The sequence below is a fragment of the Aspergillus wentii genome (genome assembly GCF_001890725.1).
Source record: "Aspergillus wentii DTO 134E9 unplaced genomic scaffold ASPWEscaffold_4, whole genome shotgun sequence".
NCBI classification, from domain to species: Eukaryota; Fungi; Ascomycota; class Eurotiomycetes; order Eurotiales; family Aspergillaceae; genus Aspergillus; species Aspergillus wentii.
In genome coordinates this window covers 2,207,988-2,231,772 of record NW_024467835.1, presented here as the reverse complement: position 1 = coordinate 2,231,772, position 23,785 = coordinate 2,207,988, and the positions used below count along the sequence as shown (strand labels likewise).

The window sequence follows — 23,785 nt, the reverse complement described above, 5'->3', positions numbered from 1 at the left end:
TATAGAAGACGAGTTCAGAATCAACCTCCCGCTTTCTTTTTCCGCTCCGAAAACAACTGAAAGCAAACAACAAATCCTTAGCAGCAAGAGAATTAATTAATCCTAAGAATAAGAATCATAATAATATTCTGTGTGTTCAACAACTGACCTTCCAACCAATTACCGCTGCCTTCCCCTCCTCTTTCTTTCCATTCCTCTCCTCCCCATCCCATCTTCGTCCATCTCGATCATCTCCGCCCCTTTCGTCTTCGCTCTTCAATTCTGTCTGTCTTATTATTCCCTTTCCATCAAAGCCCCTCTACCGAACGGCCCTCGAACGTCCGCCTTACCCTTTCCCCCCCATCTATCTCCGTCATCATCGCTACTATCATCATCACTACCGTCGTCATCTCCTCCATCCGATTCTCTCCATCTCATCTTCCACCTCTTTCCTCTCCTCCCCCCCCTGCCTGAGTAATCCAGATCCTCATCCACACCACCAACCAACCTTGACCTTTCCTCTCTGTCTACCGCTTCCCTCTCTCTTTACCTCTCATCCTCTTGCTTTTCTCCCCTTTCACCCTTCCTCCCCGCTAGAAACCTCTCTTTTTTTTTTTTTATTCTTTATTTTCTATATTTTCTCTTTCTTTTTTTCCTTCTTTCCCCTCTCTCATTATTCTATTTTATTTGTTTTTTGATTTTTTTTGGTCCCCCTTCTCTAATTTTCTAATTTTCCATTTTCCTTTTTTGTTCCCTTACATTTCTTCTCTCTTTTTCTTTGGCCGTCCCTGTCTTTTACCCACAACACAACCATCGACAAAATTTTTTTTCCCTCTATCTATTTTTTTTTTTTATAAAAAAAAAAAAATCAAAAAATCGTCAAAAAATACAACAAATAAAAAACCATCTCGACCTTCTCGACCTTGTCTGTCTTCCTCTCGACTCTCTCCACAAGACGCCCCATGTCGTCCTAGCAGATTCATTCGATCATTCGTGTTAGTAACACGGCTTCCCGTCAGGTAAGTTCGCCGTTACTTTTTGGGTCTAACAAACACCCCCCATCGTTCCTTCCCATCGTTCGCTCTTCGTCCCTTCCCTTCTCAACCTTTCCCTTTCCCTTCCCTAACTTCCTCTCTTTCTCTCCCAAAGCGTGCCCGTTTTTTCGCTCCTCCTCATCCTCTCCTCCCCTCCTCCACCCCCATCTTCCCTCTCCTCTCCCCTGTTCGCGATCCTCGAATTTTCTTTTTTTCTTTTTCTTTTCTTTTTCTTTCTTCTTTCCCTTTTTATTTTCTTTCCTTCCTTCCTTCCTTTTTTCACCTTATTATCTTTTTTTTCCCCACGGAATTTTTTCTCGCTCTGCTTCTAATGATATAATTCCGCTACCCCTCCAGCTTCAATTTTTTTTCCTCTTTTTCTTTTTCTTTTTTCCTCCTTATTCCCCCCCCCCTTCCCTACCCCCTCTATCTCTCGATCTGTACCCGTAAACGCTTTACCTATGTCCAATTTTTGCTGAGTCGCTCAGGGCAAAATGGCTGGCGCCGACGAAACGCTCGCGGCCGCTGCTGCCATTCTTCAAGGTCTGGCTCGAGAAGTCCCTGGCATCGGCTCCTCCTCTCCTCCTTTCGACTTTCAATTCTCCCACCCTTCCGCCAATGGCTGCGAGACAAAACATGCCAAACTACCTGGGCAGCCAAGTCCGGCAAAGGCGGCTTTTGAGAACGAGCTGGAGGCTTTAGTCCGCCGTGTACACCATTTGGAATTCCAAGCTGTCAGTCACCAATCATTCCCCGGCATCCCCCAAAACTTCATTCCGTCTTCCTTCAGCCCCAATGGGAGAATGTCTGAATTTCTCTGGTCCTTTGGGCTTTCTCGCTTGTCGTCCCGTGAAGATTCTGACTCTTCTCCCACCATACAGCAGCAAAATTCACATCCTCCCCCGCGAACAAAACGAACCCCCTCCGGATCGGATGGCCGGGGCCCCGAGGACGAAATTGACGGCGATGAAACCGACGAAGACGAAGAAGCGGATTCGGGAACTCGACTCGTGCGCGAAGAGGACATTAGTTACCTACGGAATCATGTGCAAAAACAGGCGGAGGAAATAAGTTACCAGAAGGACATCATCGCCCAAGTCCGTGACGAATTACAACAGCAGGAAGAACATACAAGACGGGCTTTGACCAAGGTCGAAAATGAGGATGTGGTCCTCTTGGAACGAGAGCTACGCAAGCACCAGCAGGCCAACGAGGCTTTCCAGAAAGCTCTTCGGGAAATCGGCGGGATCATCACCCAGGTCGCCAACGGTGACCTGTCCATGAAGGTGCAAATCCATCCCCTGGAGATGGACCCCGAAATCGCAACTTTCAAACGTACGATAAATACCATGATGGATCAACTACAGGTATTTGGTAGCGAGGTGTCTCGAGTCGCACGAGAGGTCGGTACAGAAGGCATACTAGGTGGCCAGGCTCAGATCACGGGGGTCCATGGTATCTGGAAAGAACTTACGGAGAACGTCAACATAATGGCCAAGAATCTCACCGATCAGGTGAGGGAAATCGCGGCGGTCACCACCGCCGTCGCTCATGGTGACCTGAGCCAGAAAATCGAAAGCCGGGCTCAGGGTGAAATCTTGGAGCTTCAGCAGACAATCAATACCATGGTTGACCAACTCCGCACATTTGCAACAGAGGTGACACGGGTAGCGCGCGACGTCGGTACGGAAGGTGTTTTAGGGGGTCAGGCTCAAATAGAAGGGGTACAAGGCATGTGGAATGAACTCACGGTAAATGTCAACGCTATGGCGAATAATTTAACAACACAAGTACGGGATATTGCGACAGTCACCAAAGCCGTGGCCAAGGGTGATCTGACACAAAAGGTTCAAGCCAACTGCAAAGGAGAGATTGCTGAATTGAAAAACATTATCAATTCCATGGTGGACCAACTACGACAATTTGCTCAGGAGGTCACAAAAATTGCTAAGGAGGTCGGTACAGATGGTGTATTAGGTGGTCAGGCTACTGTCAATGATGTGGAGGGGACATGGAAGGATTTGACCGAGAATGTCAACCGCATGGCCAACAATTTAACCACCCAAGTCCGAGAGATTGCCGATGTCACGACTGCCGTCGCAAAGGGTGATCTGACCAAGAAGGTCACGGCTAACGTCCAGGGTGAAATTCTGGATCTTAAAAGCACGATCAATGGCATGGTGGACCGACTAAATACTTTTGCATTCGAGGTCAGCAAGGTAGCTCGAGAGGTCGGCACAGACGGCACGCTGGGAGGGCAAGCCAAGGTCGACAATGTGGAAGGGAAATGGAAGGATCTCACCGACAATGTGAATACAATGGCTCAAAATTTGACATCCCAGGTGCGAAGTATATCAGATGTCACCCAGGCCATCGCCAAGGGTGACCTCAGCAAAAAGATTGAAGTGCATGCACAGGGAGAGATTCTCACCCTCAAGGTTACAATCAACCACATGGTGGACCGACTGGCCAAATTCGCAACGGAGCTTAAAAAGGTCGCACGCGATGTCGGTGTCGATGGCAAAATGGGCGGCCAAGCGAACGTCGAAGGGATAGCGGGAACGTGGAAAGAGATCACTGAGGACGTCAACACCATGGCCGAAAATTTGACTTCACAAGTGCGTGCATTTGGCGAAATTACAGATGCCGCAACAGATGGCGATTTTACCAAGCTGATCACCGTAAACGCCTCTGGTGAGATGGACGAGCTGAAGCGGAAGATCAACAAGATGGTGTCCAACCTCAGGGATAGTATTCAACGAAACACTGCTGCCAGGGAAGCCGCCGAATTGGCCAATCGAACAAAGTCCGAATTCCTGGCGAATATGAGTCATGAAATCCGAACGCCCATGAATGGTATCATCGGAATGACGCAGTTGACGTTGGATACGGATGACCTCAAGCCTTACACACGAGAGATGCTGAACGTGGTTCACAATCTGGCAAACAGTTTATTGACCATCATTGACGACATACTCGATATTTCGAAGATCGAAGCCAACAGAATGGTCATTGAAAGCATCCCATTTACCGTGCGTGGAACAGTCTTCAATGCACTCAAAACCCTGGCGGTCAAGGCAAATGAGAAGTTCCTCAGTTTGACTTACCAGGTAGACAACACAGTGCCTGACTATGTCATTGGAGATCCTTTCCGTCTCCGCCAGATCATTCTTAACCTGGTCGGCAATGCTATCAAGTTTACCGAGCACGGAGAGGTCAAGCTCACAATCTGCAAATCAGATCGGGAGCAACCTGCTGCCAATGAATACGCCTTTGAATTTTCTGTCTCCGACACTGGTATTGGTATCGAGGAAGATAAGCTTGATCTCATTTTCGACACGTTCCAGCAAGCAGATGGTTCGACCACGAGGAGGTTTGGCGGAACAGGTCTTGGTCTGTCCATTTCAAAGCGCCTGGTAAACTTGATGGGTGGTGATGTGTGGGTCACTTCCGAGTATGGTCATGGCAGTACATTTCATTTCACCTGTGTTGTGAAACTTGCGGACCAATCCCTCAGTGTCATTGCCTCACAGCTCGTGCCTTACAAGAACCACCGCGTGCTTTTCATCGACAAGGGAGAAAATGGTAACCAAGCTCCCAATGTCATGAAGATGCTGAAGCAGATCGAACTCGAGCCGTTAGTCGTCAGGAACGAAGACCATGTTCCACCGCCCGAGATCCAAGATCCGTCCGGCAAGGAGTCTGGTCACGCCTACGATGTCATAATCGTGGATTCGGTTGCCACCGCTCGGTTGCTGCGGACGTTCGATGACTTCAAATACGTTCCTATCGTCTTGGTTTGTCCCCTGGTCTGCGTAAGCTTGAAGTCTGCTCTGGATCTCGGTATCAGTTCCTACATGACGACACCATGCCAACCGATTGATCTCGGCAATGGTATGCTACCTGCACTTGAAGGACGATCCACACCCATCACCACGGACCACTCTCGATCATTTGACATTCTCCTCGCAGAAGACAACGACGTCAACCAGAAGCTGGCTGTCAAGATCCTTCAAAAACACAACCATAACGTCTCTGTTGTCGGTAACGGCCAAGAGGCTGTAGAGGCGGTCAAACAGTGTCGCTACGATGTCATTTTGATGGACGTCCAGATGCCGATCATGGGTGGCTTCGAAGCCACTGGTAAGATTCGAGAATATGAGCGAGATAATGGCCTCACTCGAACCCCCATTATTGCCCTCACGGCCCACGCCATGTTGGGTGACCGAGAAAAATGCATACAGGCCCAGATGGATGAGTATCTATCGAAACCTTTGAAGCAAAATCAAATGATGCAGACAATTCTCAAATGTGCAACCCTGGGTGGTTCGCTTTTGGAAAAAAGCAAGGAGTCACGAATCTCGAGCAGCGGCGAAATGCATCCGGTCCATCAGACCGGTGGCTCCGAAAACAAAGGCCAGCAGCAGCAGCAGCAACAACAGCAGCAGCAACAGCAACAACTACAACTACATCGGCCGGGAATGGAACCCCGGGCCATAACTACTTCAGGGCCTATCAGCCGTGGTAGCCTCGCCAGTCCGAATGTTGAGAAAGACGAGGATCTTTCCATGGAAAGGGTAAAGCGATAAGGATGATTATCCCTATTTGATATCCAAAACATTCTAATTAAGGTTGGCAGGCACTGTTGCGATCAAACAGCTCCTGAGGCGTTATACAGTTGTCGTTTGCTTTTGTCTTCCTTTTCTATCTTCTCATCATGCTTCCGTTTTTATCTTTTGTCGAGTGGCTTCGATGCAAAACTTATACCCTTTCTTATTTGCGCGCCTGTAAGAAATGTTCTTTGGCATGGCGGCCTCCATTGGTCCCCCCTTTATTATAGGGGAATTCTTCTTGATTCTCATGTCTTACTGAACAACCCTCTATATTTCCTTTCCATCATCTATCCTCAACTCTTACTGCTTTGCATTTGTTGTCGCCGGTATCATGTCGACAGCCGAACTACGGCCTCTGTTTGTTGCCCATATTACATTCTGTTCTGATTTCGGTTGTTACCTTTTTTGCTATGCCAGTTCTTTTTATCATCTGGTGTACGGTGTTTGGCGCATGGAAACATCAGGCGGGACGTTTCTTTTTCTCCCATATAAACCTGTGGCTTGGGAAATGAAGACATACATGGGCGAGTTGAGGCAACGAACGGTGGAATATATACTCCCCCGGGACAGTTGCAAATTTATATTGCATTTGTGCACCTGATCTGGCCGGATTCTTATTTTTCTCTCACCTTTTCCTTCTATAACGCATCACCTGCGTCAGATTCTCTTCCTTTCCTATTTGTATTGTATTTAATTTTTTTTTCCCTTTTTTATATAGCAGCTGAAGCCTTGGGCTTGGAGTCAGGAAGTTCCAAACCGGCTTTTTGGCGTGTACGAATCGTTCTCTTACTCGGTGGACGGCCTACGCGATTCCCGTCGTTACCGAGAAAATGCAAAGACATCACTTCATGTTCAAGGATGTGTAACTGGGTTATGAGATATGATATTTTAATATAATGTACTCGCCAAATATATGGAGAAAGAGGTAGGCAACAGGGGTAGCCAGGAATAAGCAGGTTCATTATCTTAATCTAATTAATGAGAGATACTACATATATTAATAACCACAAGAAACTCAGAAGCAAATAAACGATCAGCAGCTTTTTGATATAAAAGAAAATACCCAAAAACGCTCGACAACTAGACCAACCAGTCCCATAAGCACAAGCCAACCTAGGCCTCAAGACCAGGTATAAAGATAGGCGCTGCCCTCTTGGTCGGTTTCCCCGGCTTTGTGATATTAGGCATCGTAACGTTCCCGGAGACCCCGGAGCCGTCTCTCCCCCCAGGGATTCCAGGCTGTCCAGGGTTTCCGGAATTTCCACTGTCTCCGGGGTTTCCAGGATGGTTAGACTGGCCGTTATGTGGAACGGTGATATTCAACACACCCCTGCCCTTGTTGATACCCCGGCTCACCTTGACAGACCGGACGGTATTTGGTGTGGGTGAGGCCTCGGGCGACGAAGGCGGGGAGAGCGTTGGTTGTTCGGTGGGGGATGTTTGTGTGGTTATGCTGGTTCTGCTGGTAGTGTGGGTTATGGGAGTTATGGGAGTAACGGGGGTAGTGCGGGTAATTGGGGATTGGGATGATATGATTTCCGATGTCTGAGAGATACTGCTTTGAATTGTAGTGTGTGGGGATGTCGATGGAAAGTGGATTGGTGAGATGGTGGTGGGATTTGATGGGATAGAAGCAGTACTGGACGGGGTTCCTGGATGGACTGCGCTTGAGATAGACGTTGAGGAGAGGGTGGTACCGGGGCTTGTTATTCCCCCGGGGGCGGATGCTGAAGAGGTACCGGTGGCAGTAAGGTGAGCACTGGTTCCAGTGCCAACTGCTCCGGCGCCGGCTGTGGATGAGGTTTGTCCTGTTGCTGTTGCGGTACCTGTGGCGGTTTGGTTGGCGAATGTCGGGGTACTGGTATGCAGGCTCGGTGAGGTGGTCGAATGGACGATGGTGCTACTTAGTGGGATGGTCACTGTGGACGATGTCTGTCCTGGGGCGCTAGTGCCGGTTCTAGCACTGGTTTCTGTTCTGGCACTGGCAGTTGTTTCTGGTCTAGCAGACGCCTGAGTCGCTGAAGTTTGGGTACTCGAAGCAGATGCACCAGCTACGCCCGTAGCGCCCGTAGCGCCTGTAGTGCCTGTAGCACCACCTGCAGCAGTTGCCGGGGAAGTAGCTCCCGTGGGGCACGAGGTCACGGTGACAGTGACTGTCTGCTGAATAGACGGACAAGGAGGACAGATCGGGGGGGGAGGAGGACAGGACGAAACCATGGGGAACGGGAACGGGGTCGTCTGAGGAAGGATGGAGTGAGTGACGACCATGGGCGCAAAGAAGAATTGGAATGAAGGCCTGGAGGATGCAGCCGCAGCAGCAGCAGCAGCTGCTGCTGCTGCTGAGGCCGAGCTGAGATGGATGGTCGAAGTAGCAAGGACCGACCTTGAAGGACTGGCGCTTGTCTCCTCGGTCGTCTCCTGCATCAGATTGCTGGTGGCAAACGCTGGCAGTCCCGGGATGGCTGCGGCTTCGTTGAAGAATGTCCACGAGGCCGCAGCTACAGCCAGAAGTCTTTGCAGGGTGTGCATCTCGAGACCTGACAGGGGTATTCCGTATAGGGCGGGATGCGGATAAGAGAGTAGGGGAGGGGTATTTGGCGAAAGAAGTGTAGAAAGGTGCAAAGGAATTGGGGTAAGCACCCATAGCTAGAACTTATGTAGTTAGAGCTCAATTGAGTGATGATTCCCGTATGTCATAAAGCAATTGTATATGCATAAGAGGGGTCGGTACCATTCGGAAGCAATTAGCCATGGACAAATGTGAGAGCAATCATGGTGACGCTTGAATAGTTTAACATCAGCTGGGCCTAGTCAAATCTTTCGAATTGAGGAGCAGTCAGTCTCTTGATTGAAGCGATCATAATCGCAAAGAACCTTGGACCTGTGATAGAGGTCGGTGAGTGCCTTGGACCAAAGAAATACCGACTGACAGAGGAGGCAGAAGAAGATAGAAGAAAGCATTTCATATGGACTTTGGCTTGGTCGAAGTCTCATCAATTTATTCACCGACCTGTCTGTTGCTGCCCCTGATGACAAGATCTCAGCACCGTTAGTGGATTGATCCAATGAATTACACAAGCAAGTACTCAGGACGCTTAAGACACGTTGTCTTGCATCTCTATCCCTTTTGATTCCTTGGTTGAAGCTGCCTTGGCTTGAAAAGGTCCCAGGGAACAGGTGCTGATGCGTATATCGGAGGTGACTTCCGTCAATACGTCTGAATCATATCATTATTTCTGTTTGTTGAATCCAAAGAGTGTATTATTGTATAGATGATCTATGCCCAGCATGCTTTTAGAATGCTTTTTCTATCATATAATCCATGGCCGTTGCCCGTAAAAATTTAATCAATCCCTTGGTCAAAAAATTCGAAACCAAAAAAAGACAAACATTAGAACCCTTTTTTTCGTTTCTAGACTTCCGAAAGTCTAAGTCATGTCGAGTCGTTTCTCTTGAGCCATTAAATTGTGATGTTGTGATATATATATATTTTTTTGGCTCCATGTTGAAATGGTCGCTCCTTTTTGAATGAGATGGTGTTAGAGTCATGACCTCAAAATTTGCCAACTCGGTTCTTCGAGGTTCGAGATCAATTTTAATAGATTGCCCATGGTTGACGCCAACCAACATGAATTAACTTGGCTGCGGTGACGCATGCAAGGCCAGCAGCGTAGCAACAGGTTGTGAATGCTATCAGGCCCCAATACTCTCCATTGCAGCGAGAAAGGATCTCGCCCGCAATTGGGATACCTGTGAGAGTGCTAAAATATTGTTAATTCATGTTCAAAAACAAGGGGAGAAAGCAGCTTACCCAAAGCTTACGATAGTGTACGCTGTAGCGTAGTATCTCCCATAGTTCTCGGTCTTACAAAGTTGTCCGATACAGACAGGTGTGAGGCTGATGTTGCTGCCACTTGCGAAACCAAATACAACGCAATAGACGATCAACAGGGGAAGGTTGTCGCCAGCGGGGAGCCACAGGCAAGCGTTACAAATCAAACAAAGAGCGACTGTCGCAATGAGGGTGTTGAAACGCCCTAGAAAATCGGAGAAGAAACCGGGGAGCCATCGTCCAAAGAATGAGCCAACATTGAGGATGGCCAGGATTTGGTATGAAAACTCGCGCGAGACACCGTGAGCCAAAGCATATGAAGAGATATAGCTGAGAGGAATGAAGAGACCCCATTCAACAAAGAAGATCCCGATAGTTGTGAGAGCGAACTTGGGTTCACGGAAGATGCGAAAGTCTGGAAGGACATTCTCCTTGGAAGCCGGCTTTTTGGGGAGTCGCGATCTGATCAGAATAGTCGCAGTAATGACTAGAACTAAACAGATTAAAGCCACCGCCCGGGTGGCCCACGCGAAGCCGATTTTGGGGAACATTTTCTCCAGAATGAGTGGAAACACGACACCTCCAACAGAGCCACCGGTTGCCGCGATGCCCGTCGCAACACCACGTTTCTCGTTGAACCAGTGTCCGATGGCTGATATGGCGGGGGTGAAGATGAGCGATGCTCCAATACCCCCGGTGACACCCATTACCAGCATAAAATGCCAGTATTTCGTACAGAAGCCAATGGCAATCATCTGCACTATAACCAGGATCGAACCAGCGAGGACGAGGAACCGAGGACCTTTGGCGTCGAAGATGGGACCAATCTGCACGCCACAGAAGAAGGTCAGGAAGGCGTACATTCCGAAGATCCATCCATTGCTACCGGAAGAATAGTCTTTTAGTTGGTTCTCTTCGATATAGGCTTGAAAGGTTCCAACACTGTTGACCAGACCGAGGGAACCAAAGAGCCCCATGAAGCTCCCAAAGACGACCAGCCACGCCTGGAGGCCGCCTTCGGGGTAGGTGTTTCCATCGGCATCTGTTGTCACTCGACTCAGTCGGGCTGTGTGGGCAGAGGCACCCGACGGTTGTCCTTCATCAGAGGATAATGACCTCCGCGGACCATCTTCGGGCTCCTGGCGGTTTTGATTCCATTCCTGGTATGATGAATCGACTCGTTTCTCCGGATCCGGGTCAGCCACCGTTTCCTCGTTCGGGTCAGCATGATGGATGGATTGGATGTCAGGCAGTGGAAGGGGAGTACTTTGGGAAGCGGGGAAAGTGTCCCCGCCAGGGATTCTGGTGCCTGTCGACATATTATGATTTCACCCGGGGATATTCTCCGTGTACGGAGAAGGTGCAAAGGAGCCTTCACACAGAGACAGATAAAAGTGTGGACTATGTGGTAGAGAGAATAAAGGACGGAGAGAAGCAAAGAGCGGTCTGTCGCGATGAGGGGAAGCAGAAGCAGAAGCAGGCGTAAAGCAGAAATGCCTAAATGAAGACCCTTTGGTGGAGGTGGAGAGAATTTCCCCATGCGGAAAGTTTCCGATTGGCAAATCGAGCTTTTTTTTTTTTTTTTTTTTTTTTTTTTTTTTTTTTTTTTTTTTTTTTTTTTCTTTCAGTTTTTCCGAGGCAAACATGAGACGGGAGACGCTAGACAAGAAGTGGAAGGTCGACGGTGTATATAAATACGATGAATAACGTGAATACTGAAGCTCAGTTATGAGAATATCAACAGGGAGACGGTGGGCATCGACAATTGAGTTGGTTCCTGAACCATATTCTTGCTTCTTGTACAACATCAGATCGAGAATGCAAGGGGAAATTCGCCTTTCCACGTGGATCACTTTATCTCAACTGCAGAATCGACGATCATCCAAGGGATGATGAGATCGAGTCTGAGTGCAGTAGATGGTTCTCAAGCTTATCTTCTAGAATGTTGTTCTCAACTCTTCTTGGAAATAGGCAGAGGACGATTTGGATGGCATGTGAATATACCTTCACTTTTGGCTAACCATGGACGATGAAGATCAGATCTACAGTTAAGAACGATATCAACATTTCTTTTTATTCTGATTTCTTTCATCGTCTTCTCTCTTTTTCTCTTCATCATCTTAAGTCTGTCTTGTGCGACAATGATGAGCGACATATATCATGCATGCCACTGAAAGTCGAGTAAAAGTTCTAGAGAAACATCATAGATACTGGGATTCTGAACTTTCTTTGACTTGCTTTTGTCATATTCGATGACGACAGATATTCGATGCATGTTTTCAGAGTTATGAGAGGTTTAAATATCGAGATGTCGATCGATACTGCATGCGTCGGACAATTGTTGGGAGCCCGAGTCAACCAGACCATGCTTTAAGACAACAGAATACAGAACAGCTGCTATTAATCATAACAATAAACGACAGAATAAAAGATAAGCATAAGGAACATAATAATATGTCGCTGTGTATCAGTCGGAGTTCCGATCAGCGTTACATCGCCCCTTCACCTCCTCATCTCCTCATCTCCCCCCGAAAAAGCTTAGCCTTCCAAGCATCACACCATGCACGATAAGTCCAGCCGAGATAGATGAACCACCTGTCTCTCTTCATATCGACCACAGCAACATTAATCTATCGCCATCATGCCGTGTCACCCGGCTTCTTTATTCTCCAATCAATCATTGATTGGACCTGCAGATACCACCTTGCACTCCCAGCCTGGTCCGCTCTTTTCCCCGCCTCTCTGCTTTCGGGTATTTTGGAATTTCCCAGAAGAGGAATCAATAATTTCGACTTCTCCGACGCATTGATATGATCGACCCCATCAGTAGTTAACCGATAGTATGCAATGTCACGTTGGACAGAAAAAAAAGCATGGTTGCGCTCGTCAATAAATGATTCGACTTTCCCCCCCTGAATCGTCTGTGAAGCATCCCTCTTTGCCACTCTCAACCCTCCAAAGATGTTGTTCCCCTCCCTCTTGACGACGGCCGTCCTCGCCGGATCGTTGTTTTCGGACTTCGCGTTTGCCAAACATGGCCATTTCGGCCAGAAAACCCGTGATCGTCGAGACGTGAGCAAGCGTTCCTCTCCCCCGAAACCGAAGCCACACTCGGACCGCAACAACTTTCGCTTCTTGAAAGACAAGACCAGACGTATTTATTTAGCCCCTCTTAAAGTTATCATGGACAAGCTAATGATCTGTTCATAGCATTCCTCGTGGATAGTTTGCCCGACGTTCCCTTCGACGTAGGCGAGCTCTACTCTGGCCTGGTACCGGTCGACGAACACAACAGCTCGAGGTCCCTCTTCTTCGCGTTCCAACCAAAACTCGGAGAACCGGTGGATGAGGTCACAATTTGGGTCAATGGAGGACCTGGCTGCAGCTCCCTTGATGGATTTTTTCAGGAGAATGGCAGATTCACCTGGATTCCGGGAACCTTTGCCCCAGTTGAGAACCCGTACTCATGGGTGAATCTCACCAATGTGCTGTGGTAAGTTGAAGTGGCGCTCTTAGGGGTTAAATTTCCAGATAGCTAATTGTCATTAAACAGGGTTGATCAACCTGTTGGCACTGGCTTTTCCACCGGAACCCCGACTGCAGTCTCACAAGAGGAAACCGCCAAAGACTTTGTCAAGTTCTTCAAGAACTTCCAGAAGCTCTTTGGCATCAAGAATTTCAAGATCTACGTTACCGGCGAGAGTTATGCGGGGCGGTATGTCCCTTACATCTCCGCAGCGATGCTGGACCAGAACAACACAGAGTACTTTGACCTCAAGGGTAAGTCGATATTAGCATGTATTAAAAAGAGACGTTTATTCTGATAAACATAGGGGCCCTGGTCTATGATCCTTGCATTGGTCAGTTTGACTATGTCCAGGAACAAGTGCCTACCTACCCATTTGTTCAGGAAAACGCCAACCTGTTCAACTTCAACGCCAGCTTCATGTCAGAGCTTGAGTCCTTGCATGAGACCTGTGGTTACAAAGACTTCATCGACGAGTATCTCGTCTTCCCTCCCTCCGGGCCCCAGCCACCCAAGCCCTTTAGCGAGACCAGTAAAGATGATCGTTGCGACATCTTTGACAAGGTCAATGACGCAGTCATGGTCCCGAACCCTTGTTTCGACGTTTACGAAATCAACTCGATGTGCCCACTTCAATGGGACGTCCTTGGATTCCCCACGGCCCTCGAATACAAAGCGCCAGGCTCAACCGTATACTTTGACCGCCCAGACGTCAAGAGAGCCATGCACGCACCCAACGTGACCTGGGCAATCTGTTCCGAGAATCCCGTTTTCGTGGGCCCTGAGGGCTCCGGCCCCGAGGGAGAAGGAGACATCTCCGCCAATCCAATCGAGACCGTCCTGCCACAGGTGATTGAGGCGACGAACCGCGTGCTGATTGGCAACGGCGACTATGACATGATCATCATCACCAACGGCACGCTGATGTCCATCCAAAACATGACCTGGAACGGCCAGCTGGGCTTCCAGTCCGCACCGGAGACACCCATTGAGATCGACCTTCCTGACCTCCAGTGGGCCGAGGTGCTAGAGCAGAACGGGCTCGAGCCTTCCACCCAAGGCATTATGGGAATTTCGCACTATGAGCGTGGACTGATGTGGGCGGAGACCTTCCAGAGTGGACACATGCAGCCCCAGTATCAGCCCCGAGTGGCATACCGCCACCTCGAATGGCTGCTGGGCCGGGTCGACTCACTGTAAGAAGCTATGTTATAGAGGTTGCCTGAAAGCTAAAGAAGCTAGGGGGAAAAGGAATCAACGACGCCGACGCCATCAAAACAATCGGGATGGCGGATAGCGTTTTTTTTTTTTTTGTATGTATAATGATGATGTTCACACAAGGCCCCGTACCTACAGGATTTAATTCCCTATTCGAGTAAATCTATACAATGATATTCATCAACCCAAGGCTTACCGGGGATAAACCAAGAAGACAAAAGAACCAATCAAATCAACTGCTTATCATTCAGCCTTTCCTCTTAACAGTAACAGCCGGGCCACTGACAGGGATCACGGTACCGATTATTGATAAGAACAAAGTTCAGAATTTCAGATCTTGTGAAACACACGAAAGCACCTCGATCAAAGTAGCAATGATTGCGCTTGTTGGATTTGAGACAGCATTGAGTAATATCCAGTGATGTCCAGCTTGCAAAGGTTATTATCCCGGTGGCAATGAGCGATTTTTACTACGGCTTAAGGGACACCTACTTCCCTATCTAGGTATGTGCTTAGTACGTAGTGTTTGGTAGTCAGTAGAGGTGCACTGCAAAACTTATAGCTGAGACAAATTTTTTTTTTTTTTTTTTTGCCTTTTATCTAAATTACTATCTGCATTATGACACCACACCGTACCTGTGTGTATACCTATCACCATCCTGAATCTTCCATTACAGTTTCTGTCTGCTACCCTTAGTCTTTTCCCCCGCAATCGCAGATCGTCCAAAAAGCCACGTGCATGATCAAGAAAGAACCACTCAGAAGTCAGATGAATCAGATCGGAGGTAAGGGGGGAAGGAAATGTGCTGTACAATTATAGTGGTGGTGGTACTGCGACATAGGAGTACAACTCTGTACAACCGGAGAAAACAGCCTACTAAGCAATTAGCAGTTAGAACGGTACATACCAAACACCCATACCAGAAAATGGTAATCATAAAAGACACAGCTAGGCAGGATCAGGCTAGCCGGTCAGAAAGAGGAGCCCCGTATTTTGCCGAGGATTTAGCAGCGCAATCACATCACTGCAGCCTAGGTTTCTTCTTGGACTTAGAGTTCTGAGACTTAGGCGGCCGTTACTGGATATGTACTGATTACACGAGGGCCATACATACGATACAGGTCAGGTGCTCGGCCGGGGAGGACACTTGTCCGAATGCGGAGATGATGTGCTATCATGCCAAGCTCCAAATGACGATCGAACGTCGAAGCCAGTATTGCCGTAGAGGATCTGTGAGCCGAGTCAGTCGGCGAGCTCACGTTTTTTTTATTTTTGAATTTTGAATTTCTGCGTATCGTATCTGCGGTCTGAGTGCAGGATGCATGATTGCTTGTGTCACCATGAATGTTGTCAATCTGGTCTTGCCAGTTGTTTTGCCTCATGATTCAGGAAGGTTATCGAACATTGATGGAAAACCCTGGTACTGATTGAAATCACGTCAAAACCGCTGACCCGATGACGTAGCGATGTATAACTGGGCACGTGAACTTTTCACTATTTCACCATCGCAGTCAAGGTTATGTCCGGTTTGAAGCCGATTCTGAACTGCGTTTTGGTCGACCTTAGTTGGACGACTGACTATCGCTGCAATCGCAATTTGCGGTGGGCCTGGGGCCCGCATGGCAGCCAATGCGGGGACATGGGTGCTATCAGACGGCCAGGCTGATTTGATTTTGGATATCTCGTAGAGTTTGCGAGCGTTGATTGGGTTACTCCGGGGGATTATTTTGCCTCTTTTCTCTCGACGGTGTGCTCCTGTACATCATATTGTGAGTTCGTATCGACGGTTCTTGACCTACGGCCAGGATCCGACAGATTTCATCATCTACTTTGCCTAACCCGTCTGGCGCAAGATGAAACCCTTAACCCAGGTACCCTTCGTATGATGGCTTGATCCATGCCAGCAGGCTAAACCCAGAATGTCAGAGGCTTTTAGCCACGCCTCCACACCCGCATGTGGCAGCCAGTCAGCGCTCCGCTACACCTGCAGCTAGCACAGGTCGCTTTCGGTCGGCAGTGCTGGGGGCGGACCAATTGGCGGGCCGTGGCTTCGACCCTTGTCGGTGTCGTCGACCATGTTATCGGTGGTATGTGACTAAATTGTCCTATCTATCGTTCACTCCGTACGGGACGATGGTTTTAAGATCGTGCCCTACCCTATAAGACAGGATATTATGATAATCTCCCCCCCGTCTGCTTCTTTTTCCCTAATGCGGAATGTAGGTGTACCTATGACAGCACCTACCTTCTAGTGAAGGCGGCCAATCTAACTGCCCCCATAGGCGGAAGAGCCATGGACAGGCCGAGAAGCAACCCCGGCTTAGCTTGTAATACGTTACCTACTAAGGTATTATTACCTGGAGATTACACCCGCACTTGGCTATATCAGGCTTAGTGTGATGGGTCATTTCTTAGATTACGGCTGCTCCGATGCATTTCATTGGCAGGTACAAGGGTGGAAATGAAGAGGGAACCTAAAGAGAAAAAAAAAAAAAAAAAGGTTAAAAAGAGGTGTGATTGTTGTAAGTTGTATGTATGGAAAAAGGCAAAGCAAAAAAGGTAAGGGAAACAATTTCCCATCCAGATTCAGGTCTTGTCGTTGCCTTTCTTTTATAGGCCTGCAAATCCTTCTTCTTCCTCTTCCGTCGATTTTTCCCTCTATCGTCGCCTTTTCGCTTCATCTTTCTCGCTCCCCTCTTCCTCTCTCTCCCCCTCCCTCTTCCTTGGGATCTTTCCGATTCTCTGATAACATCCCTCAGATCGAGGAAGCATCTTCTCCTTTCCGTCGGGAATTGTGGTTTCCTGGCCATCTTTCCTTTTCCCTTTCCGATATCTTCTGATATTGATTCAATTCTGAGCCTGGTCTCAGTCTCCTGTTTTACATACCATACCATTTTGCATGCTTCTCTCTCCAACTAGTTCAACAGATTCAGCAGATCTCAACTGTACGACGTGCTTTCAGTAGCAGCAACAACACACCAGATCCAAGGCCGACGCAGCAGAGTCCCTTGCACCATCATCGACGATATCCATCGCAACATTGACTCGTGTCCGATTCTTCCAAAATCTCTCGGTATTCCATTGCGCCTTTGATCGTCCCTGAGCGACACTTTCTTTGCTTCTTCTTCCTTAACGGCCAGCTAGCTATCTTGACCCCCGCAGCAGCTTACCCCACGATTTCGGATTCGGTTCTACGATAGGATCACCATCTTCCCAATTGCGACAATCTCGACAGTAGACCATACCCTTGCGCAAGGCCTGCAGTTTTCTACCGGTCCGGTCCATTTACTGACGCTTGCGCCTTTTACCTGTATACGGTTACTGCCTACCTACTACCTGACAATTGACCCAGCACGCACCACTCATCCGTTTCCCTGCGCAACAGAAGGATCCTTTCCTACGGCCACGATGATTCTCAATCCGTTCAAACGAGACCACTCCAACTTCCCCGGGGTTGTTATTCCCCTTGCTGGTGCTCCTGCACCTTCACACCCAAGCGACGCTCCCGAAAGCAAAGTCCACCCAGATGACAAGCCGGATGAGAAGAGCCTGAGCAAGTCTCCTTCCGAGGAGCACGGTGCTGGCTCGTTGTCTGAGGACAATACTAGCCCATTGACCCTTGACGCTCTCCGCGCAGAGGTTGAGGCGGATCTAGTCACCTCGGGCCATGACTCGGCGTATGATCGTATGTTCCTGCTGCCTTTCCCTTGGGATAGATTTTTTGCTTGATCGCCCTCCCTCTGGTCTCCCCTACTGGACCTGACACCCCCCCCTTTTTGGGTATTCGTTTTGTCGATTCGAAATCTGATTTATCAATAATTACAGGCAAAGCAAAGGTAATCAACAGAGCCATCCAGGATATGGGCATGGGCCGTTATCAATGGGAGCTGTTTGCTCTCTGCGGATTCGGTTGGCTAGCGGATAAGTGAGCAGACACTTTTTGTCCCCTCTGTCCAAAAGAGAACCACCTCACTAACATGCATTTCTTTTTCCCCTTCATAGTCTTTGGCTGCAGGTAAGAGCTTCATCATGAAAGAAAATAAGACCATAATGCTAATCACGTGTAGGGAGTTGCCCTAACACTGACCCAAGTGGCCTACGAATTCAACGTCGATGAGAATCGAGTCCGTTTCACCACTTGTGCCCTGTTCTTGGGTCTGTGTATTGGTGCCTCGTTCTGGGGTATTGCTTCGGATATCATCGGACGTCGCCCGGCCTTTAACCTGACCCTTTTCATCTGTGGTGTCTTTGGTATTGCTTCGGGTGGCGGTCCAAACTGGATTGGGTGAGTCCATCTAATTTGTTATCCCCTTTGGCCCAGGCTCATAAGCTAATCGAATCTTGAATGTAGAACCTCTGCCTTGTTCGCTTGTCTTGGTCTCGGTGTGGGTGGAAATTTGCCCGTCGACGGAGCGCTCTTTTTGGAGTTCCTGCCTTGCGCCTCGGGAAATCTTCTGACCATGCTGAGTGTGTGGTGGCCCGTTGGTCAACTTATTTCCAGGTAGGTCAAGCTTGAAAATATCTTTTTTTTAAAAAAAAAAAAAAAAAAAAAGACACATTCATCGCTGACATGACATCTAGTCTGCTCGCATGGGCTTTCATCCCCACCTACTCTTGCTCGAGCTACGATACCTGCACCAAGGAAAATAACATGGGTTGGAGGTACTTCGTATACACGTTGGGTGCCATCACCTTTGTCATGTTTCTTTGCCGTTTCTTCCTATTCCATCTGTACGAGTCGCCCAAGTTCTTGCTCTCCAAGGGTCGCCAGGACGAGGCCGTTGCTGCCGTTCATGGGATTGCCTACAAGAACAAGACCCAGACATGGCTCACCAATGAAATCCTCAACGAAATCGGTGGCTACCCGGATGACACCCCCGAGCAGACCCTCAACAACAAGCAGATTATCCAGCGTGCTCTTTCCAAGTTCTCTCTCGACCGTGTTAGACCCCTGTTTGCAACCAAGAGGCTAGGTGTTACCAGTACGTACCTCATAATCCTGTCGGACGGGAAATCAGCTAACCCTTTTCAACAGCCGTCCTCATCTGGTTCTGCTGGGCTACTATTGGCATGGGATACCCTCTGTTCAACGCTTTCCTGCCCCAGTATCTCAAGAACGCAGGTGGCGACTCTGCCACCGATAACTACACCGTCTACCGCAACTACGCCATTACTTCCGTCGTCGGCGTCCCGGGCTCCATCCTGGCTTGCTACACTGTCGAAATCAAATACATCGGCCGTAAGGGTACCATGGCTATCTCATCCTTGATCACCGGTGTTATTCTCTTCTGCTTCACCGCCTCCACAGACTCGGACATCCAGCTCCTCTGCTCCTGCCTCGAGGCCTTCTTCCAGAACATCATGTACGGTGTCCTTTACGCCTACACCCCCGAGGTCTTCCCCGCTCCAGTCCGCGGTACCGCTACCGGTATTTCCAGCTGTCTGAACCGTATCGCCGGTCTTTGCGCTCCCCTGGTCGCCATCTACAGCTCTGGCGCCGATCCCAACTCTCCCATCTACGCCTCAGGCGCTTTGATCCTGGCTGCCTTTGTTGCTATGTGTCTGCTTCCCATTGAGACAATGGGCAAACAGACCCTGTGATAGAATTGTTTTTTTCTTGGACATTTTACCGGAGACAGATATATTCATCTTACCTGCCTCCGCCCCATTTTTTCATCTTGTTTCATATCTTTTTTTTTTTTTTTTTGTGTTTTTTAAATACCATTTCCTCATTTTACCTCTTGCTGTTTCACTGCCCAAATACTTGCTTTTGCGGTATGAAACAGCAAAACAACAAAAAACAAAGCACATATACTTCTACGTGCATATTGCTATATACTTACATGTTTGATCTTCAGGACATACCACACCCACACTTCTTTGGGCCTGTCTGGTTAGTTGGCCTTTTTTTATGATTGGATATGATATGATAGAATTACCTCTACCCTACCCCCTTTGCTCTGCAGGATAAGGTATTGACCCATTTCTTGCCTTGTTTATATGTTCTGTACATATATACCCTCGCTACGAACCCTACCTATGCATTTGGAAGCATTTATTTGCCTTCACTCTTCTTTCTTGCTTTGCTTGTATCTCAGCGAGTGAGCGATGTATGTTATGTTCTTATCGATTAAATTCAAAATCTACCAATCTTGGCTTTGAAGTCAAACTTGTCTTTGTATATGAGACGATCTACTTGATCTAGGTTTATGATAAATAATATACAAGCAAGCCTGGGTACCAACCCCTACAAACATACACGTGACATAATGTGAATAGAAGCAAGCAAATCAGACCAGCCTGACGCAAGCAAAATGCAATTCCTTAAAAAAAAAATCCCAGACCGTAACCCTGATAACTGCCCAGATATTCTCCTATGCGTAGATGCATAAGCATAAAGAACAAAGCAAAACAAGCAAAGCGCATATTTCCAGCGCATCATAAAAACCATAACGCGTGCCAGACCGGAATCCCAAACATCCAAACATATAATATAGACAAGAAATAAAGAAGCGGCCACCCAGGTATTTCAAATCCACAAGTCATAAAGGAATTCGTGTACTGTCCTCTCAATTCATCAAGTGATATGAAACTGCAATCTTAGACAACCGGTTGTTTTTGCTGCCGTTTTAATCGCTTTTCCAACAAAGTCGCACCGTCCAAACTGAGTTCAAACGGCTGTTTCGAACTGCGGGCGATGTTCTGTTTAGCTGCTGCCGCCACCGCAGCGCTGTGCTGTCCATAGCCACGGGGCTTATGTGCCTGCCTTGCCTGAGCAGCATGGCTGGTATGCGCGCCCAAGTTGGTAGATCGTAGTTTAGCCTCCATGCCCGCAACGTCACTTGCTTCCTGCGAAGCTTTAGGGATCTTGGCTGGAGGGTTGTTACCAGATTCGGGAACAGGAGCTGCAGCATCCTCATCGTCGGAATCTTCGTTGAGCGGATTAAGGGCGGTTTGAAATCCAGTTGTGGGGTTAGACCCACGGTACCCTTGCTTGAAGTTCTTGCGACGTTTGCCTTCCTCTTCTTGTCGGTGAACAGCATAACCGACATCAAATACTTCCCTCAAGTTGATAGCACCAGGGGACCGGAAATCCAACGGACGATCCAATCCTGCCGAAGGAGGATCTAACCTGACAGGCGCATCAGTCGCAACGGCATCCAAAGACAATTCTTTCTGGCGTGCAATTAGCGGTGTCGCCAGAGGTGGTGCATCGGCGGCAGCCTCAGTAGCATCGTCAGTCTGGCGAATCCATGGGTGTGCGAGGAATTCCTTGATAGTGTATCGCTTATCAGGGTCGACAGTCAAAAGATGAGATACCAGATCCTGAGCAGGCTTGGAGATGTCATCCCACCAAGGAGACAAAAATGTGTACTGTCCACGAGCCACCTTCTCAGTCAAGACTTGAATACTCTCATCGTAGAAAGGAGGGAATCCGCAGAGGAGAGTGTACAGAACGCATCCAAGAGCCCACATGTCGACACCTTTGGAGTACCGCTCGTCTTTTACAATTTCTGGAGCAGTGTACCCCACGGTTCCACATGGAGTCATGGTCTGGTTTTCCCAAATTACTTTGGAAAGACCGAAGTCCGCAATCTTAATCGTGCCAATACCGCCAGCCCCAACGCCAGGGATAAACTCGCCTTCGTCTACCTTGTCCTCGTCCCCTGGCTGGCGGACCGGAGGATTTTTGCTCGGAACAAAGTCTATTGGGTAGAATAATAGGTTTTCTGGTTTGATATCACTACACCATGTTAGTCAATATTTACACCAATGATGTTACTGAGAAAGATACATACCGATGGACAACACCCGAGGTCTCGTGTAGATATTCGATAGCCTTTGCAACCTGAAGGATGACATGGCGACTGAGATCCTCACTAAAGTAAGTTAACCTCACAATCTGGTGGAATAGTTCACCCCCGGGGCAAAGTTCTAGAACAATATAGTAATATTGACGAGACTCGGAGAATTCGACTAGCTTGACGATATTTGGGTGATCGATTTGTCGCATAATTTGAACCTCTTTCAAAATGTTGGCCCGCTGTAAAAATGTTAGTTACTGTCACCTTTAATTGACAATGAAATAGTGATGAATGAAAAGAAATGGCAGTTGTGGTGAGCAACAGCAAATCCATAAATTCAGAGACCTGATGGAAACAGTGATATTAAAAGAGTTTCTCGCACCTCCACATTTTTTGGTTTCTTCCTAAAATCAGGATGAAGTGCGTCGGTCTAATATGGAAGAAAGCGAGACAAATTGGCTTGAAAATTCCCCAAAAAAATCCAGGACAGAATGTTGCAAATGAAATTGAACATATGACCAGAAGCGACGGAAAGAAAAAATAAAACATTCATAACAACCTACCTGATTGCTATTCATTTCGAATTTCCGCACGACCTTGATAGCCACTTGGTCATACTCCCCAGTACTGTCTTTGGCGCGATAGACGTTGCTGAAAGCGCCGTCACCCATCTTCTCCACGAGCACCCAGCGTTCTAAACCGGGATACCGGGGCATTTTCGATCTGTTATGTCTTTCCTCGGCGACGATCTTTTCGATTTCTACTTCGCGCGCCGCCCGCTTGCCCTGGTGATCAGGGGACTTTTGAGTAGGCTGCTGCTGCTGTTGTTGAGCATGGCCATTTCCAAGTCGGCTATCGAGGGCGTCGAGATTCCCAGCGGCGGGAGGATAGGCACCCTGAGGCTGAGGATGCTGCTGGGCATGGATGGCAGAGACGTTGGTCGTGGGCTCCGCATGGGGCGCCACCAGGCGAGCCTGTTTGCCATGACGTATGAAGTTCTTGAGGTTTTGGATGGTGCTCATGATGAGTAAGCAGGAATGTGACGAGGATTACTGTACTCAGGGAAATAACGTCATAAAGTCAAGAAGATAGAAGATTAGGCAGGCAAGCAAATAAGAGAAGAGCAGAATCAAATGAAGAAAAGAGGGATGGAGGGAAGAGGAAAAAAAAGGAAACGGTTGCCTCTGGTGATGATGACAAGGTTATTTTTTTTTCTCTTTCTTTCTACCCCGCCAAGCTCCGATGATATTAGATGAAGGGGGAAATTAGGCGACGGTCCGCCTAAATTGAGTCTTTTATCCCAAAAAAGAGGAGATGACAAATTCGGGGGAGCAGGTGGTGAAATTGAGAGTCACACGAAGGGGATGACGGGAAGATGAGAATAATTAAAGCACGAGGAGAGAAGAAGAGATGGTGTCAAGAAGGCGGAAGGAAGCGTCAAAAAGGACGTTAGATGATGTGGGGATGGAGATAGAGTCTGAGACAAAGAAGAGAGAGAGAAAAAGATGAGGAATGATGCAGAGGAAAAGGGGGAGGCAGGACTTAATCTGCAGACGAAGAATCGTATGAGGTCAGATTAATCATGATAAAATAAACGTTAAGGAAATGAAGGGGAAAAAGGAGGGAAAAAAAAGCCTATGACGCCGTGGGATCGGCGGGTCGCGATGTCATCTTCTTTTCGCTTCCTTTGTCTACGGCACTAACAGCCAGCAATTCAGAACAATTCTATTCCGCTCATTATCCAGGCCATGCTATGGACTTTATAAAACCTGTTCAT

The 23,785-nt window shown here is 48.1% G+C and overlaps 7 protein-coding genes across 7 annotated transcripts; 3 read left to right on the top strand and 4 right to left on the bottom strand.

The window, feature by feature from the left end:
* The first annotated feature begins 1,424 nt into the window (after window positions 1–1,424).
* Window positions 1,425–5,739, top strand: tcsC (putative two-component osmosensing histidine kinase (Bos1)). Its single transcript, XM_040835386.1, has 3 exons — window positions 1,425–1,747; window positions 1,895–5,590; window positions 5,653–5,739. Exons 1-3 carry the CDS (start codon window positions 1,508–1,510, stop codon window positions 5,677–5,679), a joined length of 3,963 nt encoding a protein of 1,320 aa, XP_040689170.1. The 5' UTR covers window positions 1,425–1,507; the 3' UTR covers window positions 5,680–5,739.
* A 1,000-nt stretch (window positions 5,740–6,739) lies between these two features.
* ASPWEDRAFT_68832 (putative extracellular threonine rich protein) lies at window positions 6,740–8,378 on the bottom strand (the record flags this gene model as incomplete). Its single annotated transcript, XM_040838988.1, has 2 exons — window positions 6,740–8,272; window positions 8,358–8,378. The coding sequence occupies 2 exons, from the start codon at window positions 8,376–8,378 to the stop codon at window positions 6,740–6,742; spliced, it is 1,554 nt and encodes a 517-aa protein (XP_040689169.1).
* Window positions 8,379–8,831: 453 nt separating this feature from the next.
* ASPWEDRAFT_155349 (MCT family MFS transporter) lies at window positions 8,832–11,046 on the bottom strand. The gene is made up of 2 exons (XM_040829685.1): window positions 9,438–11,046; window positions 8,832–9,387 (listed from the first exon to the last, which is right to left on the bottom strand). Exons 1-2 carry the CDS (start codon window positions 10,775–10,777, stop codon window positions 9,222–9,224), a joined length of 1,506 nt encoding a protein of 501 aa, XP_040689168.1. The 5' UTR covers window positions 10,778–11,046; the 3' UTR covers window positions 8,832–9,221.
* A 1,373-nt stretch (window positions 11,047–12,419) lies between these two features.
* Window positions 12,420–14,184, top strand: sxa2 (putative pheromone processing carboxypeptidase (Sxa2); the record flags this gene model as incomplete). The annotated part of the gene is made up of 4 exons (XM_040828291.1): window positions 12,420–12,612; window positions 12,669–12,951; window positions 13,012–13,238; window positions 13,292–14,184. The coding sequence occupies 4 exons, from the start codon at window positions 12,420–12,422 to the stop codon at window positions 14,182–14,184; spliced, it is 1,596 nt and encodes a 531-aa protein (XP_040689167.1).
* A 2,445-nt stretch (window positions 14,185–16,629) lies between these two features.
* On the bottom strand, window positions 16,630–17,354 carry ASPWEDRAFT_511131 (uncharacterized protein). The gene has a single exon (XM_040837548.1). The coding sequence runs from the start codon at window positions 17,095–17,097 to the stop codon at window positions 16,705–16,707; it is 393 nt and encodes a 130-aa protein (XP_040689166.1). The 5' UTR covers window positions 17,098–17,354; the 3' UTR covers window positions 16,630–16,704.
* ASPWEDRAFT_511279 (putative sugar transporter) lies at window positions 17,355–20,304 on the top strand. The gene is made up of 7 exons (XM_040837550.1): window positions 17,355–17,888; window positions 18,029–18,128; window positions 18,206–18,218; window positions 18,271–18,488; window positions 18,555–18,704; window positions 18,785–19,185; window positions 19,239–20,304. Exons 1-7 carry the CDS (start codon window positions 17,612–17,614, stop codon window positions 19,802–19,804), a joined length of 1,725 nt encoding a protein of 574 aa, XP_040689165.1. The 5' UTR covers window positions 17,355–17,611; the 3' UTR covers window positions 19,805–20,304.
* Window positions 20,305–20,355: 51 nt separating this feature from the next.
* On the bottom strand, window positions 20,356–23,305 carry ASPWEDRAFT_40689 (serine/threonine-protein kinase). Its single transcript, XM_040835385.1, has 3 exons — window positions 22,572–23,305; window positions 22,003–22,247; window positions 20,356–21,947 (listed from the first exon to the last, which is right to left on the bottom strand). Exons 1-3 carry the CDS (start codon window positions 23,028–23,030, stop codon window positions 20,804–20,806), a joined length of 1,848 nt encoding a protein of 615 aa, XP_040689164.1. The 5' UTR covers window positions 23,031–23,305; the 3' UTR covers window positions 20,356–20,803.
* Window positions 23,306–23,785: the final 480 nt, after the last annotated feature.